We start from the raw sequence: 18,455 nt of genomic DNA on the forward strand, positions 1-18,455 counted from the left end.
CTACTATGTATTTCAAAGTGTTTTCATGAGGGCTTGCAGGTGGCGGCCATTTGTGTTTTAAAGGCTGTTCAGCCCACAGAGAGATGGTCGCTATAGTGCAACAATGTATCATTGTAGTACTTTTTCACACTCATAGAACTCCTGGAAGTTGGCATCTCTCCTCACAGTATTTCTTTCTCTCTCTCTCTCTCTCTCATACACACACACACACACACACACACACACACACACACGCACACGCACACGCACGCGCACGCGCACGCGCACACACACACACACACACACACACACACACACACACACACACACACACACACACACACACACATTAAAGATCTTCAGGGATCGTGTCAGAATAATACATGATTTAACTACATCTGCCTGCTTTATACTCCGAACCCTTTAGGCCTGGAGCCAGCATTGTTAATGCACCGGGCAGAAGATGTTTTGAGTTCACAATGCGGGCTCGGTTCCGCATTTTACTGTAAGCGATGTTCCATGTTCCAAGGTGTGTGTGATGCAAACTTGTAATAACACTGGTTTCATGCATCACATGGAAACAGTCTGTTAGCATTTTTCCAAAACAACAAAAACTGTAATTTTCTTCGGTTTGTGTACATGACAACGGCTAATTCCGGCTTCTTATAAAACTGAAAATAACCTCCGGATGTTGTTGGAAAGCATTTTTTACTCTCTCCCCTTTGTCTCAATCCAATCAAGGCGGTGTTGGCACAGACTGATGCGCTGGCCAAATAAAGGCCTTTGACCGTAAAAAACACACCATTCAATTCCCAGAAATGCAGCTCAGCACCCTCAGGTGGGAGCTTGTCTTTCTCCTGCATGACATGATTCAAACTGGGATCACTGATGAATAAGTGATAAGATCAAAGCCTACAGAGACAATCCGTGCAGTATCCTGGGGATCGACTAGATACCCACCCTGTTTGTGGTGCATTGTTTGGGAGCGCAGCAGGGTGATAAAAGCCATGCAAGTGTACGGACAAGGAGATGGAGCGTTGGGGAGGTGTGTGTGGGGGGTGTCTTTCTCTAGTTGCCCTCCATTACTTGAGTACACAGCCAGGAACAATCCTTGGCTTTCCATTGTGTGGGGATTACTGGTTGACAGGAATGGAGGGGGGTTTATCCTACTCTAAATCCTGGCCATGCTCTGAAGTGGTTCGGTGTCCACTTCCATTTGGTCAAATAATTAGAAGCACAGGGTAAAAGGTTAGAGAAGTCACCTTCGGGCTCAAATTCCGCGACTGGCTAAGTCGCGGAAAATCTGGGTGAAACAAGTTATTGCATATTACACTGCCCTCAATAACTACCACCAATGTGCCCTTGATCAAGGTACTTTATTGCTATATACTTTGTAAATTGTTGGTAAGATTTATCAGTGTAGGTTTCAGGTGACCAATCAAGAGCCTTGTGCTATGCAGCTGAAGGAACACACTACAGTGGATTCAATTATGTAGTACCAGGATCTGCAGGCTTTAGCAGCCCACAGTCTCACTTCATCTATCTACGCAGTGTACCAGCACTCTGGGCATCTGCTATTGGCTTAATAAAAGATCACGATTCATAATAAATCAGTTGGCATTGTGATGCTTTTACATTTTGCTTTGATGAAAGAAAAAAAGTTTGTTTGTTGTGAGCACTTGGCAGAAATTGTCTTCCTGGTGCTGCGCCCGCAGGCATGACCGTCTGGCCAACTGGGGGCCATTTGCTGCTCCAGTGAACTTAGCGATTATGATCCTTCCAATGGGGACTGGACTCTGACTTAAATGACAAAGCCGATGGACACGGCAGCCGAGGAAATGAGAGTGTGCGAGCCAGGGGGGGGGGGTCGAGGTGAGGGCACTGAGGAGGGAGATTGCGTTTGTTCCTTCATTCAGAGTGTGGGGGCTGACAGATAAGCATCCACGCAGCTCAGCGCAGCGGAAAGCAGGATATCACCATGTGGTGAAATGGAGGAGTGGGAGGCAGTGGCATGCTCCTGATTAGAAAGATGGCTCTGGGGCTCCTGACTCATAAGCTCAGCAAAGCAAATCTCCTCCATGATTTGACACTGAACAAGTGTATCATGAGTGGCCCCGGGCGTTATTGGCAAGTGCGTCTGAAGTACTGAGGAAGGCATTTAAGAAATCCCATCAGGAGCGTATAGCTGTGAGGCAGCGAAGATATTAGAGGAGAGTGTAATCTCGTTAGTGGATGCGTGTCAGACGAGGAAGTTTACATGTTCATAGCGCTGTGATGAGCATCTGGGAAGGGCTGTTTGTGCTATTGGAAGACAGGTTGCAAGCGTGGACGTTTTTTTTCCCAGTTTTTATTACCTTAGCAGGTTAGATAAGATGTGCACTCAACCCCCACCCCAACACACACACACACACACACACGCGCGCGCACACACGCGCACGCACACACACACACACACACACACACACACACACACACACACACACACACACACACACACACACACACACACACACACACACACACACACACACACACACACACACACACACACACACACACGCCGGCAGCAGGACAGTGTTTTGTAAAATGAGAAACTGCACCACTTCACTAATGATTAACTATGTGAATACAGAAAATAAACATTGACATTTACCACAGAAATGACACAGAAAGTAATAGAAAATTCCTGCAGATGTCAATAGGATCAAACTGACATAATGCTGGTGAGGTGGAGAATGGATGTTGAAATTGACTGGACTTTCTGTTCGTGACTGAACAAGTAGCAAAGTCCTAGTGATAGTTTCATATATCATGACTCATCTATGCTTAGATTGAGGAATTAGTTAATCAGTTAAGCCTTGGCCAATAAATAAGAAAAGGAAATGTATTTAACTGATGAAAAAGTTACGGAGGGTTATTACAGGTTATTGAAATGATTCCATTATATTAGGATTAGCTAAAACACTTGTTTTTGAACCTTTGTGATGCGTCAAAAGGCTGTGAGAATGCAGCTGGTGGGCAGGTGCCTGTGCGGGCACCAGTGACTGACTGCCAGTGGGTGAGACCCAAGTTCTCTGCAGGCACGTAGAGGGGCCTGTCTGGGCATGGCTGCCCAGTGACACACACCAACCTGGGGGTGGAAAGGAGGGGAGGGAAGGTGTGTGTTTGTGTGTGTTTGTGTGTGTATGTGGGTGGGTGGGCGGGCGGGTGGGGGGGGGTTAGAGGATTTGACGGAGCATGCAGCTGCAGGGTCTCATCAGACACATGTACTTTTATACAAGAACATATAAATTTATGATGCGGGTCGGGATGGGAAGATAATGATACGTATGCTCTAAAATTATAGCATTTTGCCAATGTGTGTGTGTGCGAGTGTGTGTGTGTGTGTGCGCGCGCGCGCGTGCATGCGTGCGCATGCGTGTGTACAATGCTTGCAAGTTGAGTGCGGTGCAAGTTATCAAAACAAAACAGATCTAATCTCTCTCAACACACACAGTACACGCACTACTTCCTTATCAAAACGATGGCTTATGAGGTACTGAATAGAGAAGGACAGGACTGGACAGGACAGGGCAAGAACTTAACAAGTATTTTCATTCTTTTGTTGAACTCCCTGCTGTTGGGAGACTCTGGCCCTGCTGTGAGCTGTGACCTGAGAAGCACAGCGCAGGGCTCAGCTGCCCCACTTTAGCGATGGTACGAGCAGGCTGAGGCATGCGGGGATAACAGTGTTCGACATAAACCACGGAACCCACTGAAATGGCAGGAACAACGTGTACTTAAAAATATCTAGTTTGCTTCCTAAGTGAGACGCACTCCCTGCTTGAAACTCATAAGCTTAATATCTCCTCTGAACAAATGTGGAATTGTGGATTCCCCCTCAGATGAGCGGTAGATACGTGTTTCTCCACACAGGAGACCCGGGTTTGAATGCCGGGTGTTACAGTCGCAATTGACTCGAATTAACTTAGTCCGCTATAACTTCCAGTTTCTATGGCAGTCATACCAGTTTCTGGTTACAGTTCAGTTTTCCGTAGCTTTTCTTGACGACATTAATTACCACTTTAACTAAAAGCCTCTGTGCATAACTGTAGAAAAGAGTACAGAAGAGTCTAGTATACAGCAGAAGCCATGTAAGTTATGCACAGAGTCTAAGTATCAGCTCAATCTGTCGAGAGAAGACGTATAACTCACGGATTGAAGCTTTAATTATAGGTTACAGGAGCTGTCGATGCTGGCACACAGTAACACCAAAATGAAACACATCCTGTAATGACATTACCTTCAGCTGTGTTTACCCATCAAAATAAACCCTGTGATAAAGACTTGTAATTTTCAACTGTATCTCCCCCTTCTACTCAATGCTATTCTATGTAAATGCTTCATTATCTGCAAATAACATCTAAGCAATTCCAATGCAAGTACTAATGCAAGTTCTCTTAATTTAATGTGTCTTAGATGCTGGGAATCAGTAACAGATCCTTATTCTGTATCATAATCAGGAATTATTAGGGATCGCTTGATGGTGTAACATAAAATCAATGCCCCAAGTTCCGCAATGGTGGCCTGCTTAGTGCTTGGTGTCTTTTCCAGACACAGTTTGAAACTTGCTCATTAAAACAAGGAGGCTAATTAAAATGACTGTCCATCAAAAAGCTTCTTCCACTGGAATTATATTACAAAGCCTGCAATCAATCAGGCCTCAGATTCAATTTAAAAGCAATCAGCATTTGGTGGGTTTTCGCGAATCAATGGTAATGCAATGATATTTTTGACCTCAAATGTGGCTGTTGGTTATTTTTACCCCCCCCCCCCATTCAGTGTTTGTCCCCTCTCACTCTAGACTTATGAGGGTGGGTGCCAGTCGTGTTGGGGACATTCCATCCCCATGCCATTCCTCTACACATTGCATTACCCAGCAAAATGGCTCCACATTTCTCTCTTTTCCTTTAAGCTAATACAATCAAGAACTAGCCAGCTCCACGGGTCGAATCGATAGTTTAAAGAGCCTCTCTCTGATGTTTTGTGTACAATGTCATAGTGAGGAATCGTAATTAGTTCTGCTGATCTGTGCTTTGTGAGTAACTGACAGCAACCCCCTCTGGACATAAATAGGCCGTGTAGAAGCCTGAAAATGAAAACAGCCGCGCCGCGTCAAGTGAACAGACGAAAACATAGCCGCTCGCCGTTGCGTCATTTATCATACGTATCTCTCTCTTTAAATTGGAGTTAAGAGGGAACGTCAGAGTTGACAACCACCACTTAAAGACTTCAAACATGCTCTTACACACAGGGTCCCAGCCTCCTCCAAAATTCCCATTGGGGAGTTTTCCACACAGAAATACAGAGTATGTCGATGGAGCCCAAATAATCTCATAAGTGTTAAGCTTGGAGCGTGTGTCTCTCTGCGGAACGCCACAACTCTGGAGCGTTTACAGCTTTTATGATTTTACGGCCTTCACTTATCGCCGTCTTAATTCACGATAAGGGAGAGCCTACTTGCCATATGCCACTGAATATGGTCCATAAATCTATTAGGCAGGGCTTATGATTAGATCCTTCAACTCCCAGCTATTAAACAACGAGCAGAGATCAGGTGGTCAGGCAGTGAATGTTCTTTTGTCTTTCTAGGACATGAATTTTTGTTTTCCCTGACAGGAGGGGAATACCGGTCAACCTCTAAAAAACCTCTGTCTGTCATAAACATTTTTATTATTGCTTTCTGTTAAAAGGTATTTTGGCTCCGGCCATTCAACTCTTTGACATTGTGATCATTAGTCAGACAGCGCTGTGTGATCAGTGTTTGGACAGTTCACTCACCTCTGAAGTGTGAATGTTATAAACCATTGGCTCTCAAAGTGGGGGTCCGGGGACCCCCAGGGGTCCTTGGGGGGGTACCAGGGGGTCCCCGGCTAAATTAGTTAATATAGCGTCACAATCATTTTAATGACTTTAACCATATTTTATACTTAGGCTATTCAAAAATTGAGATGGGGGTCCGCCGCCAAATACATATCATTTTGGGGGTCCTTGACATGAAAAGGTTTGAGAACCACAGTTTTTTACATGTCACTCGTCTCTTGTTCAGGCCGGATGAGATGAACATTTGTAAAAAAGAGTGTGTCTTGTCATGTTGTCTTTGCTCCACAGCAAGGAGATAAAACAACAACAACATAATATTCTAGTGTGTGTGTACGTGTACATGAATTTTGGTGTGTGCATGTGTGCATGTGTATAATGTGTGTGTGTGTGTGTGCGCGTGTGTGTGTGTGTGTGTGTGTGTGTGTGTGTGTGTGTGTGTGTGTGTGTGTGAGTGTGTGTGTGTGTGTGTGTGTGTGTGTGTGTGTGTGTGTGTGTGTGTGTGTGTGTGTGTGTGTGTGTGTGTGTGTGTGTGCGCGCGCTGCGCGCGCATGTGCGCGTGTGTGTCAAGACAAATGGAAAAGGGATCAGAAAGTGAATGAGCACAGTTTGGGGATCCAGAGACAACACAGCTGTCTGCTAGAAAAGCAGCACAAGAATGATTCAATAGTGTTGATAATTACACAGAACACAGAGAAACTCCTGCACCTCAAGCAAAACTGATGTCATGCTTTTTTCTCTACCGTGTAATCAAATGAGTCAAGGGGAAAAGAATGTTTGATAAGACAAATGTTCCTCTTTCACTTCTGAGTGAATCAGAATTCCTCTGATTCTTCTGATCTAAGGTCTAAACAACTGCCTTGATGCTTCCAATAAAGATGTGCAGGGCGCAGCACACTGCCATAGTTAGATGTTCAATTCCCACTGAGCCTCAAACTGAAACAAATGCATTATTAAGGCACATCATGAAAGCTTCCAACAAATGCTCCTGTACAGATCGATCCGAATTACTACTTAACCAGAGCAGTGTGCCTTTTTTGGAGGGGACTTGTACACTTAGTGATAACATTTGCAGACTCTTACCAAAACAAATCAGAAAGCATGTACTTTACCACACATGATGCAACAGGTGTTTGTAAGTGGCGAGGGCAGAGAAGAGAAGAGAAGAGAAGAGAAGAGAAGAGAAGAGAAGAGAAGAGAAGAGAAGAGAAGAGAAGAGAAGAGAAGAGAAGAGAAGAGAAGAGAAGAGAAGAGAAGAGAAGAGAAGAGAAGAGAAGAGAAGAGAAGAGATGGAAGGCATCGGCAGTGCAACGGGCTAGGCTACCATGGGAGGTCATAGGATCACCTTCCGCCCAGCTGCTGATGTCCTGTTTTTGCAGAGCCATTCATCACGGCTCGCTGATAGGCAGATATGCAATACCTCAATGCCCCCCATGCATTCCTCACCCACCCCCCGTGAATCCTTCCCTACTGTACATGTAATTGATGGAAGCCAGTGTCCTGGTGCATCAGCCATCTAATGATGCATACCATGCACTCGCTATATCAAAGGTTTGTTTGAACCCATCTCATCAACTTAATCACCCGATCCAGTTGAAATGCTAAAGCCACAGCACTGCAATAAGTGCATATACAACTACCAAACAGGGTTACACATTTTACTAACTTCACATAGTTAGGAAATGTGTCTGATATACAGCAGTTCATCTCAATCCGACCTGCATGCCTCACTTCACCCTACACTGCACATATGTACATGTACACTACCTATTAAAGCTTCAATAAAGGCAAAAAAAAAAGTTTTGTTGCATTGCGATGCGTAAGCATGTAGGTCTGCTGTTTTCGCTGAAGGTTTGCCTAACATGCCCAGAATAGGGATGTTAGGGTTCAATGTGGTTAAGTGGTTAATGACCCCTGCCTTATCTTTTCCATCTGAACAAAGGTGCCAGTGTGCCAATTGTGACAGTGTCAACATGTTTCACAACACCACATGCCAACAGTATAACACTGTGCAAATCAAGCTTATCAACTATGATGATGCACAGCATCCCCTCACGTCTGTGTTGTCTATACTGTATACTATGACTAAATTACTATTACTATAAATCAGAAATACCTTCAAAGTAATTGCTAAAAACCTATTAACATCCTCTTTCAAAGGGACCCGAGTCACCCGACCATGGGTAATATACTGACGACTCTGTGCCGGTAATGTACTACCCATGGAACAGGTAACGATGATGTCAGAGAAAGCATGTGCAGATATTGACAGGCTCCTCTGGCAGGCTGCTCAGACAGTTAAATTCATGTCACTATTGATCAGGTGATTTAACGGATTGATCCGGCCTACTTTGATGGATTGGAGGACAGAGACGAGGCAGGGGAGCATGTGAAGACCTCCGGGGTGGGAGGAACCGGGTGTAATGGTATGAGGAGATAATCAACCCGGGTCTGTCAGGGTTAGCAAACATGTGACGGGCTTTAGCAACAGCATCTGGAGACTATGGTGGCTGGCCATTTTTGTTCCATTGTAAAGGAAGGGAGGAAAGATGATTTAACCGCTTTAAAAAAAAAAGGCCGATCTGCAAGCTCACAATGTGTCATGATGCGATGTGTTGTGATCTTGTAGATTGGTTATTTTCACTATCTTAGATTTTTTTTAATCATTTTTTTATGACAAAAATAGGGAAGGAGATTGAAAGTGGTACATTTTAACGGTATGGAATTTGCCTCGGTATTGGAAAATGAGTGCGCGCAAAGTACTGATATTGTACTTAATGCAATAACAACGTGTGGTTGTCACAAAATAACAAGGCACACCTGGACCTGGTCTCACGGTACAACAGCGTGCCTTGATACACTGACCTACTCCGGTTGTCTAGTATTGACACAGTATAGACTGGAAAGGTATTGCACAAATGTGAAAGATGTCCTGCTTAGTCAAATCTCACATGATATCACATAATGATACCGCATGCTTATCTGTGGAACAAATATGCACAAGTATTTCATTCCTCCATAAAAAGCTGGAAATAAAAACTGGGGGTTTTAAAATGACAATTCTGAACTTGTCACTGCAACACCCCAACACACACACACACACACACACACACACACACACACACACACACACACACACACACACACACACACACACACACACACACACACAAACACCGGCCACGGTTCTTACCACATTGTAGCAGGACTTCTTGTCAGAGCCAGTGAAGTGGTAGGGGTCTACGGTATTGCACTGCGTCATGTATCTCTTGAATAAGTTGTTGATGTTTTCCAGTGAGATGACGCAGACAGCAGAGTGGGCGGTGGGCTCCGGAGAGTCGGGTTTGCTCCGGGCGAAGGCCGCAAACAGCACGTCGTCTCCCTCCGCCACCTTCAGCTGCTTCTGCAGTTCGGGGTCGTGGCCCAGCTTGGTGACGGTGGCCGCCTGCACGACGTTGAACACCTTCAACTCCTCCGTGGAGCGCCGCCGCCTCTTGTCCGGAGCGATACACTCGAGAGGCATCTCCACGTAGCGGCGGATCTCCAGGTCAGTGGAGCACATGCGGACGATGCGGGTGTGGTAGGCTTCAGAGTCATGGCTCACCTTCTGCACGGTGAGGAAATAGGTGAAGGGCCCGCTGTGGAACGAGTAGACGTAGTGCAGGTAGTAGCTCCCACGCAGTGGTGGGATCAGGTCGATGTACGACCGGTTGGAGAAGTAGGTGAAGCCGTTCTGGCTCGTCTTCATCTTCCTCACAGACATGGTGTGGGGCTCCCCGGTCGCTTTGGAGACATTCCGCAGGCCAGGGTACTCAGAGTTCCCGACAAAGAAGTGGATGACATTGCTCTCTACGTTGAGCACCTGGGAACCCAATGGGCTGGTCACCCGGTTGGGGTCGCTACGTTGAAATCTGTCGTTAGATTGAAATCTAGATTGAAAGCAGGAGACTTCCTGGTCGACAGGTTGAAGGCCGGTACCGTCATCAAGAACGTGCCGCCTGCAAACGCCGTGGTCGGCCGAGCCGCAGCTGAACAAGCCCTTGTCGTAAATGGTCTCCACCAGCAGGGCTATGTTGTGGTTGTCCACCCTTTGGGTCTGACCGGCACTTTCCTGCTTCCGGCAGGTCTGGTTCCCAAACAGAGGCCCGGTATGGAACTCTGACAGCACTTTGAGGTCAGGGGACAGGGCATAGATCCGGTTGACGGCTCCGACGTATATGATTCCGTTCAGCGTCACCAGGTTCTGGATGGTGGTGTTGGCAGTGAAAGTGGGCAGGTCATAGGTCACAGAGAGGTTGAGTTTGGAGTCTTCGGGCGATTTATCACACTGGCTCCTCACCCTGGGGCACAGAGCCCAGAGGAGCACAACGATGAGAGCGGCTTCCAATGAGCGGAGCTTCATCCTGTTCCAAAAACAAGAGACAGCAAAATGAGAGATGACAATTTTAAAGCATTCCTGCTGCAAAGAACAAAGAAGTGCGAGAGAACAAAAATATTCATCAAAGAAATGGCTACAAATCAGCATTCTATCACCATACAAATGTCTGAACAGATGGGTCTTCTTGTTTCAAGTCTGACAGTGTAGAAAAAGCAGGGGGAATCTCTGACTAAATAAGGATCATTGGGAGAGACTCATGTTCCATTTTCAGCCTCACAATTGGAGCTACTGTGTGTTGGTGTCATGGTTTGCTCACTATACTACAGCATCAAAAGTGAAATCATTGCTGATTACGTGACTTGGGGCGTTATGGCCACACAAAGACTGGATATCAACTTCATCAGCACTGCTACTGTGACTCCACTGACCCCAGACAAGCCAGCAGTGAGCCACTACGTTGACCGAGCTGCACGTCTGTGGTCCTTTAGCTCTGTTTCCCAACCGGCCACAGCACAAGTCAATTCGGTGAATCACACAGAGTGCGGCTCACTCTGAACTGAATGCAACCCACGGGGCTAAGTTTAGACAGCCATTCTCAAGGGAGTGGTAGATAAACTCAATTAAAAAAGGGGGGAGACCCGCTGTGCAAAATGATAAATAGCCCTGTGCCTACAGCCTAAATGGCAATCCACTGGGAGATCCTTTTACAGAGAGAGAGAGAGAGAGAGAGAGAGAGAGAGAGAGAGACCATTTACCAGATCATTTGCAAAATTAAGATTTGCATGATATCTGAATCTGACCTTCACACTCACCACAAACCAGTGGATGTGGGATGTCAATCCAACTTAATCATAAATAATTCTGAGTTCTTGCTCCTTTTTAGATGCAATCCTCCAATGGTGCATGATCAGTGCCAAAATGTATTGAATGATTTTACTATTACTTTCATGATCTCACTTCTCTCAACACTCTGTGGGAAACAATAATAACACCACAAGTGAGCTTTAGTCAAACATAACAAATGGAGCAGGTGTGTGTAGCAGCCAATACGTGGTGTGTGAGTAACTTGTTGTTTATTGGTGTAAAAATACATGAGCAATGAGGAAGAATAATAGAAAAACGTGAAGCTTCACACGATTATTGCTGCACCTGCATCCGACAGGATTCATTTGCAACACTGGTGGTGGTCAGGGTTGTTTGAACACACAAAGGGGGGTCAGTGCAAGAGTGAAATTGAGAGGAAAGTGACTCATGGCAAGGGGTCAAAGAAAACACCGCTGGAGCAAGTGTACAGGATTGAGAATTTCAAAACAACATTTCAACAGTGCGAAATTCCGGAGGAGGACTGAGTCTGCAATTACACTTGTCCGTCATTCATCAGGCATTCTCGGGGTTGTTCTCATCAAAATACAGAGTCGACTAGATAAAAAGAACACGTGAAATAACGCAAACAGTAACAGTAGCCTACGTAGCTATAAAGCCATAAACGACGCACGTCAAGGATGTATCGTCAATCATAATAAACAAAACGGGCACACACAGTAAAATCCTCAGCGTTAATTTATCCATGTGTAACTCTGAGACTGTACAAATTTAACCAAATTGAGCCTTATTTGTAGCGTTAAATACAAATGGAACCAATAAATGGACCCAAATTGAACCAAATGGATCCTTATTTGTAGAGTTAAATGCAAATAGCAGATCTACAAGCTCACCACATCGCAAATTGAACTGCTGTATTGTTACAAATTGAACCAAATGGAGCCTTATTTGTAGAGTTAAATACAAATGGACCCTTATTTGTAGACTATCAGAGTTAAATTAACAGATTTTTTTTATAAACTAAAAACTCACCTGTTAGTCTCCATGTGTTTTCCAGGTTCCTGTAGTTCAGATCATATTCCTGTGTCTCTTAATGTCCACTTCTTCAGGTCTCTGATGTCCACTTCTCCTTGACTTCTGTTCTGTATCAAGTCCCTAGACTGATGCGGTGTGTCGGTGGACAGACTTTGATGAAGCTGCTCTTCTCGTACAGTTGTGTTTCCAGCTGTGTGTGCGTGGCGCGCGCGCTATTAAAATAGCGCTAAATAGTTATAGTTATGTTCTCTCTTGGAGTTCTCTTTTACAACATTTGTCACTTATCCTCCTAGGATGAGACGCGTGCGTGCGTGTGTGTGTGTGTGTGTGTGTGTAGGGCAGGCTGTGATACTATGTGTGTGTATGTGTGTTTGGGGGGGTCACCCTGGTATTCCAAAACGCTGCTGACTGTCCCTGAGCTCCTCGCGGCGCGCCAGACGCCCCGCCCCGCCTCTCCTCTCCTCTCCTCTCCTCTCCTCTCCTCTCCTCTCCTCTCGTCCCTTCTCCTCTCCTCTCCTCTCCTCTCCTCTCCTCTCCTCTCCTCTCCTCTCCTCTCCTCTCCTCTCCTCTCCTCTCCCCTTCCCCTCTCCTCTCCTCTCCTCTCCTCTCCTCTCCTCTCCTCTCCTCTCCTCTCCTCTCCTCTCCTCTCCTCTCCCCTTCCCCTCTCCTCTCCTCTCCTCTCCTCTCCTCTCCTCTCCTCTCCTCTCCTCTCCTCGCGCAGAGCGGTCTCTCGCCGAGGTGAGATTCAGGTGTGTGAAGGAAGGTGGTTTGTTTTGAGTCGAGTTGCAAATTATTTACATAATACAAAATAGGAATATGTTGATTGATGTGTTTTTTTTTTTTGCATCTTTAAACCATAAGAGCCTATATGTTATAATAGCTAATTAAATTCCCGTGACAATTTGGCTACAAATTATAGCAAAAGTCTGAGAGATAAACAAAAAGTAGGGCATGGTGTTTTAGAGAGGTCGATGTTTTTGTTGTTGAATTTTCATTGTTTTTGCCCATTTCACCTGACTTCCATTCCATTCCCAGCAGCCCAGTCAGGACCAGCATGGTGTGAGTCAGGGCTCTGGTCTTCAAGTTAGAACGGTGCACTCGGCCGTAACTAAGTTATAATAAAGGCTAAACCAACTGTGTGTCTCAGCCATGAATCACGGTGGGGTGACAAAAACCTCCTTTGTCCCGCTTCCTGAAAAAGGAGGGCAGTTGAAACTGGAATGATTGGAAACCGTGATAACAGAGGAGGGTGCATTGGACATTTAATGGGTATAAAGGCAAGTTATGTGTCACTCACTTTCTGTTATTCCCTTTTTGTTGACGAAGTGATGAACCCCTTGATAATGATAATCAATAAATAACACTACAGCCTAGAACAGTGGTTCTCAACCTGTGGGTCGGGACCCCAGGGGGGTCCCCACATGATTTTGAGGGGGCCCCCAGATTACAGTGAAGTGACGATTTAAGGACTTTAAGCCCTTTTTAATACCCCAAGAAGAAAGAAAAGAAAAATACTGTTATTGCATCAAAAGTATAATCAACAAACTATAAAAACTGGTCAAACATTGGCCAAATTGTCAAGAAAGAGGCAAACATTTTGAAAATAGCCGATCTACAAGCTCACAACGCCTTGCTATTGCAGAACAAACATAATATCTACCTTTGAAATTGCCCTGATGTCCTCCTCAGACCAGCTGTGTAGGCCTATAGTTCATATTCTTGTAAAAAGGGGTCTATTACAAATTATTTTCCAAGATGATCCCCTCCCATTGTTAACAACCTGGAAGTGAACCAAATAATAACGTTTTAATTGGGATCATAGTGCAGTATGGAAAAGCCTTAAAAACAGTGTGTACATATACTGTAGAGGCCAGTGGTTCTCAAAGTGGATTCCAGGGACTCTCTGGGTTCCTTAAGGGTGGTATAAATTGACTCTTACAAGTCTGTAACTCTGACCGTGTAGGCTACAAATGGAACTAAATGGTTCCATTTGTATACTGTCAGAGTTAAGGGGAGACCTTGACATTTAAAAGTTTGAGAACCACTGCTGTAGGCTACTGTGTAAGTATCAGGTATTGTATTGATCTGGAATTCAAGTAGCTATACTAAAATTAGGCTACTAATTGGCCAATTAGTAAATTGGCTTGTGCGTATAGTAAGCAGCATGAACAAAACTAGACTAAGTTCAATCTCAAGTCTCAACGCACTCCTTCTGTGTGTGTCAGTCTGTTCTGTGTTTTGCAGGACCTCAGGGTATATTTCTGACGCAGTTAGATGCCAAGGGGTGTGCCCGACCCAGGGTGTGTTGTGTGTGACTGTATACCCGAGGGGTGTGTCTACTCTGTGTGGCTCCTGTGGTGGAACCGAGGGCCTGTTCCTCCTAGGATGAAAAAAGGTCAGCACGGTCGGCGGTCAAACCCCGCGACTGTAATCAGCGGTTGTTGTCGACATGTGGAAGCTAAAAACCCCACTGCATGACACGCGCTGCAGGAATGATCTGCATCCTGCATACACACCACCTGCAAACAGTGGTGGGAAAGTAATTAGAAGTAGGCTACATTTACTCGAATACCAAAACGCTCGCCCCAAAACACAGTCGCCCCGGGGCAAATCCGGCGGTATTCACCTGGTATTCATAAACGTAAACTCAGTAAAACGGTGCCCAAAGCTAACCTTATTGCTAAACGTAACCTCAGTCAAACTATGCCTAACCCTAAACTTATTTCGAACCTTATCCTCAGTAAAAAACAAAATAAGAATACAAGAACCGTTGGTCCGCGAAAAAAAATGGGGGTGAGCGTGTTTTGGGGTGAGTCTTCCGGTTACCTATTTACTCAATAGGCTACTGTACTTCAGTACAAATTTGAGGTATTTTTTACTTTACTGGAGTATTTCCAATTTCCAGTGCTTACTTCTACTACATCTCAGAGGCAAACATTGTACTTTTACTCCACTACAATTATTTTAAAACTTTAGTCACTAGTTACTTTGTAGATTTTGATTATTATTAAAATCATAGGCCTACCACACATTTCGCCTATTTGAAAATAGCCGATCTTGATTTATTTTATATTCTTATTTTCAAAAGATTTTTTAATACATTTCATACATTTGAAAAGTTGTGAAATGGGACATTCTGCATAATGACTTTGACTTGTAACAGAGTATTTCTACATTGCAGTATTGATACTTTTACTTAAGTAAAACACTTGAGCACTTTTTTCACCGCTGCCTGCAAAACATGTACATAAACAACTCGCATTTACCCAATCATTTCGCATATAAACTGATTTGGTTTGGTGCCCCCTGCTGGTGTGCAAGCTGAACAGCATTGTTTTTCACCCTGCACATTGCTTGAGTGCTCACTACTGTAATCTGCAGATAATGAAAGGGTGGTAGAGACTGAGAGAGAGTAATCTAACAGACAAAAGCGAGGGGATTATCAGAGGAGAGCATGGGGTTGTGCTCAGTCTTGATTTGCCGTGTCTGTCATCCATCTCATGTTCAGTAACTAAGCCTATTCTGAGAGAGGATATATTTATCACCTGCGGCGGTCAATACAAACCCAGGTTAACTGCTGACTGGGAAAGATACGGTCACTGTAAACTCTGATTGATGCCATTGACCCAACAGAGCCCCCAGGCAGCTTCATTCTGTTGATGGACTCCTTACCTCTTGGTTCCTTTTGGTTGAGGGATGAAGGGGGTAATTAAGTCATTAAAAACTCAATCTTTCAGCAACATATCCCCAGTGACACTGACAAAAGCAACAGAACATCATATCTCCACAGCAGACCATGCACCACAGATTCACACTCCTGGGAACAGAGACAGATAAGGGAGTAACAAACACATTGTTTTGTAATTCCTTCATGTCCGAGGTGTCAAATTAGTTGTCATGAAGGGCAAAGTGCATGTCGTTATTCCATTTTCAAACCAAGTGTCAGTAATTGATAAACACACCACAGAGGGAAATCACATTGAGGTAGTGTTTGCCTCGAGTGAAACCCTGTGGACTCCACAGGGTCCATATAGATCAACATCTCTGGCAGAGGATACAGAGACTAATGAAATGCATTGTATTGTACCTCCTCTAGGTAGCTTTACATCTATTTGTCTTATTCCCCTCCAAGCAGAGGGTAATTCATTCTTGGTTATTTTATTTACATCAATGGATTTTAGGGTGATTAAGTGGTTGAGGCCTCAATCACTCAATGGCATACACCAGTATCTCCTCTGAGTCTGACTGGGGTCTTCTTTAAAAACACATGCCTGCAGGGGTTATCAGAGTTCACGGCTGATAACTAAATAGTTGATAAAATGTACTCTTTGGTGGTACACTGTTAAAAGATGTTATGAGTTCAATCCCAACAGCTGCATTTCAGTGTATTGAACACCATTTGAACCTGTGAAAACTCTGGTTCCAAGCTCTAAGACTGTTGCTGGATTTCTATTCAACCAGGTGGTTGTTAATTGCATACAGTATATCCCACTACATCAGTCAGTCCCTGGTTCCATGTCAATGGAAAGCAGCTGTACTCCCTGTCCCCAGGATTGGAGTTGACAGCCACTGCCTTACATTATTTTGAGCTGGACGGGTGGTAGACAATAGACATCCTTGTCTTACATCTCTTGTTTGTGTCACAGGCACACTTATAATGAAAAAGGAAATAAAAAGATTCCAATCGTGCGGTGTCCAGTGGAGATAGCTGCATTCATTGAACAGATAAGTGTCACTTAATATGAAGCCACAGTCAGTATATCTGCCTATCTCAGAAGTCACGCACGGACTCACAACATAGTTCATATCAGGACCTGCCAAAGGGCATCAAATGAAACTAATAAAGAAGAAATGGTATTGTCTCAGTGAAAGACAGATGTTGACTTGTCCAAATAAATACAGATAGTATTATAGAGTCTAGAGATTTTTGTCATTTATCCAAGATCCTGTTGAGATTGGGAAGATCTTATAAATCCCAGCTAGTGGTGGCATGGTTTAGTTAGAGGCTGAAAAACAACAGCTTCTTGTAGAACGTACTAGATCAGGGCTACTCAACTTAAGATGGCTCAGGGGCCACTCAGCAAAATACCAAAAGTCCAAGGGGCCGCCATAAAAATGACGGTCCTATTTTGGATTTTTCGATTTTGTAACACACAAGAAAATGTACATTTTGACATCATATTCTTTTCACTGTACCAGTTTATTTTGTGTGTATGTCCAGTGGCATCAGTTCAGCAAAAGCTAAGGTATGGCAAGGTTAGGGTTGCCAACTCCCAGAGATTGAAATAAGGGACACCTATCCTGGGCGCGCGGCTTTGGAAAAATGTGGGGGTCAAACCCCCCCAAAAACCCGAAATGCATAGAAAACTATGCATTATACCTGTAACAATTGACGCACCTGTATGTATGTCTGTCTGTTTGTTTTTGAAAAATGTTTTAGCAACCCATATATTTGAACGGAAATGTATATTTTTATCCTGTGCTTAAAAAAAAAAAACCATGAGGGGGCCGCCAAGACGCTGCGTTCGGGCCGCATGCGGCCCGCGGGTTGAGTAGCGCTGTACTAGATTATCCCAGGGAAGCTGAGAGGATGTAAAGAGAAAGAAATGAAAGACGAGGAAGATACAATGAAGAGAGAAAGAACCAACGGCATGATCTTAAATTGGTCATCTTCCCTAGGGCTAAGAACCACCATAGAAGTAAGACCTTTTAATCTGTTTTATATTCTGTCTGAGCTTTAGTTATTTTATAATAAACTACTTGGACAATCAACCAAAATGTAACCTAAACATACATGTTTGCATATTTGCTCATTGATGAATTCTTATAAATTTGGTTTAGGGTTAGCACTGTAGATTTAGCGTGAGTGCACTATAAAAACCTCCAGTGAGGTCAGGTTGGTAAATTACCACCTTATATCTCATCCATGCTACGTCTGAAACCTAATCACATTCTAACCCGCTCCAGCGATTGGCTAATCCTGTTGGCTCCTTTTGCCAATTCAGAACAGGGAAAGGCTGCTTTCAGCTTTGGTGCACCTGAGTCTTGGAACCTCTTGCAACAAGAGCTTAAATTGAATACCCTAGTATCTATTGGCCATTTTAGGAATCTATATAATAACCGTGTCTTACCCATATGCAACTGTTTTAACTAATTGATGTTAACATGCAATTGTTTTAACGGTTTGTGTCAACTTTATTGTTTTCTTGTTACTCCTATGTTATTTATATGTGTGTAATCTCGGCATCATTGTAAATGAGGGTCTCCCTCAATTGATCTCTCCGAGAATCTTAAATAAAGGTTGAAAAAGGTGTTGGAAGTAAAAGCAAAAAAAGGCCCACGAGAGTATAGTGTATTTGCACTCTGTTAAAACATTATAAAA

At 44.2% G+C, this 18,455-nt stretch overlaps 1 protein-coding gene across 3 annotated transcripts in view; it reads right to left on the reverse strand.

The window, feature by feature from the left end:
• met (MET proto-oncogene, receptor tyrosine kinase) overlaps window positions 1-12,445 on the reverse strand; it is a 72,913-nt gene extending 60,468 nt beyond the window's left edge. For all 3 annotated transcript variants that reach the window (XM_080437971.1, XM_080437972.1, XM_080437970.1), the window contains exons 1-2: window positions 12,071-12,445; window positions 9,032-10,241 (exon numbers count right to left, since the gene is read on the reverse strand). In XM_080437971.1, coding sequence (XP_080294097.1) covers window positions 9,032-10,241; window positions 12,071-12,084 — 1,224 coding nt within the window. In that variant the 5' untranslated portion in view covers window positions 12,085-12,445. The remainder of the gene's footprint in view (window positions 1-9,031; window positions 10,242-12,070) is intronic.
• Between the last annotated feature and the right edge of the window lie 6,010 nt (window positions 12,446-18,455).

Source organism: Gymnoscopelus braueri, assembly GCF_963280865.1.
Source record: "Gymnoscopelus braueri genome assembly, chromosome: 9".
NCBI classification, from domain to species: Eukaryota; Metazoa; Chordata; class Actinopteri; order Myctophiformes; family Myctophidae; genus Gymnoscopelus; species Gymnoscopelus braueri.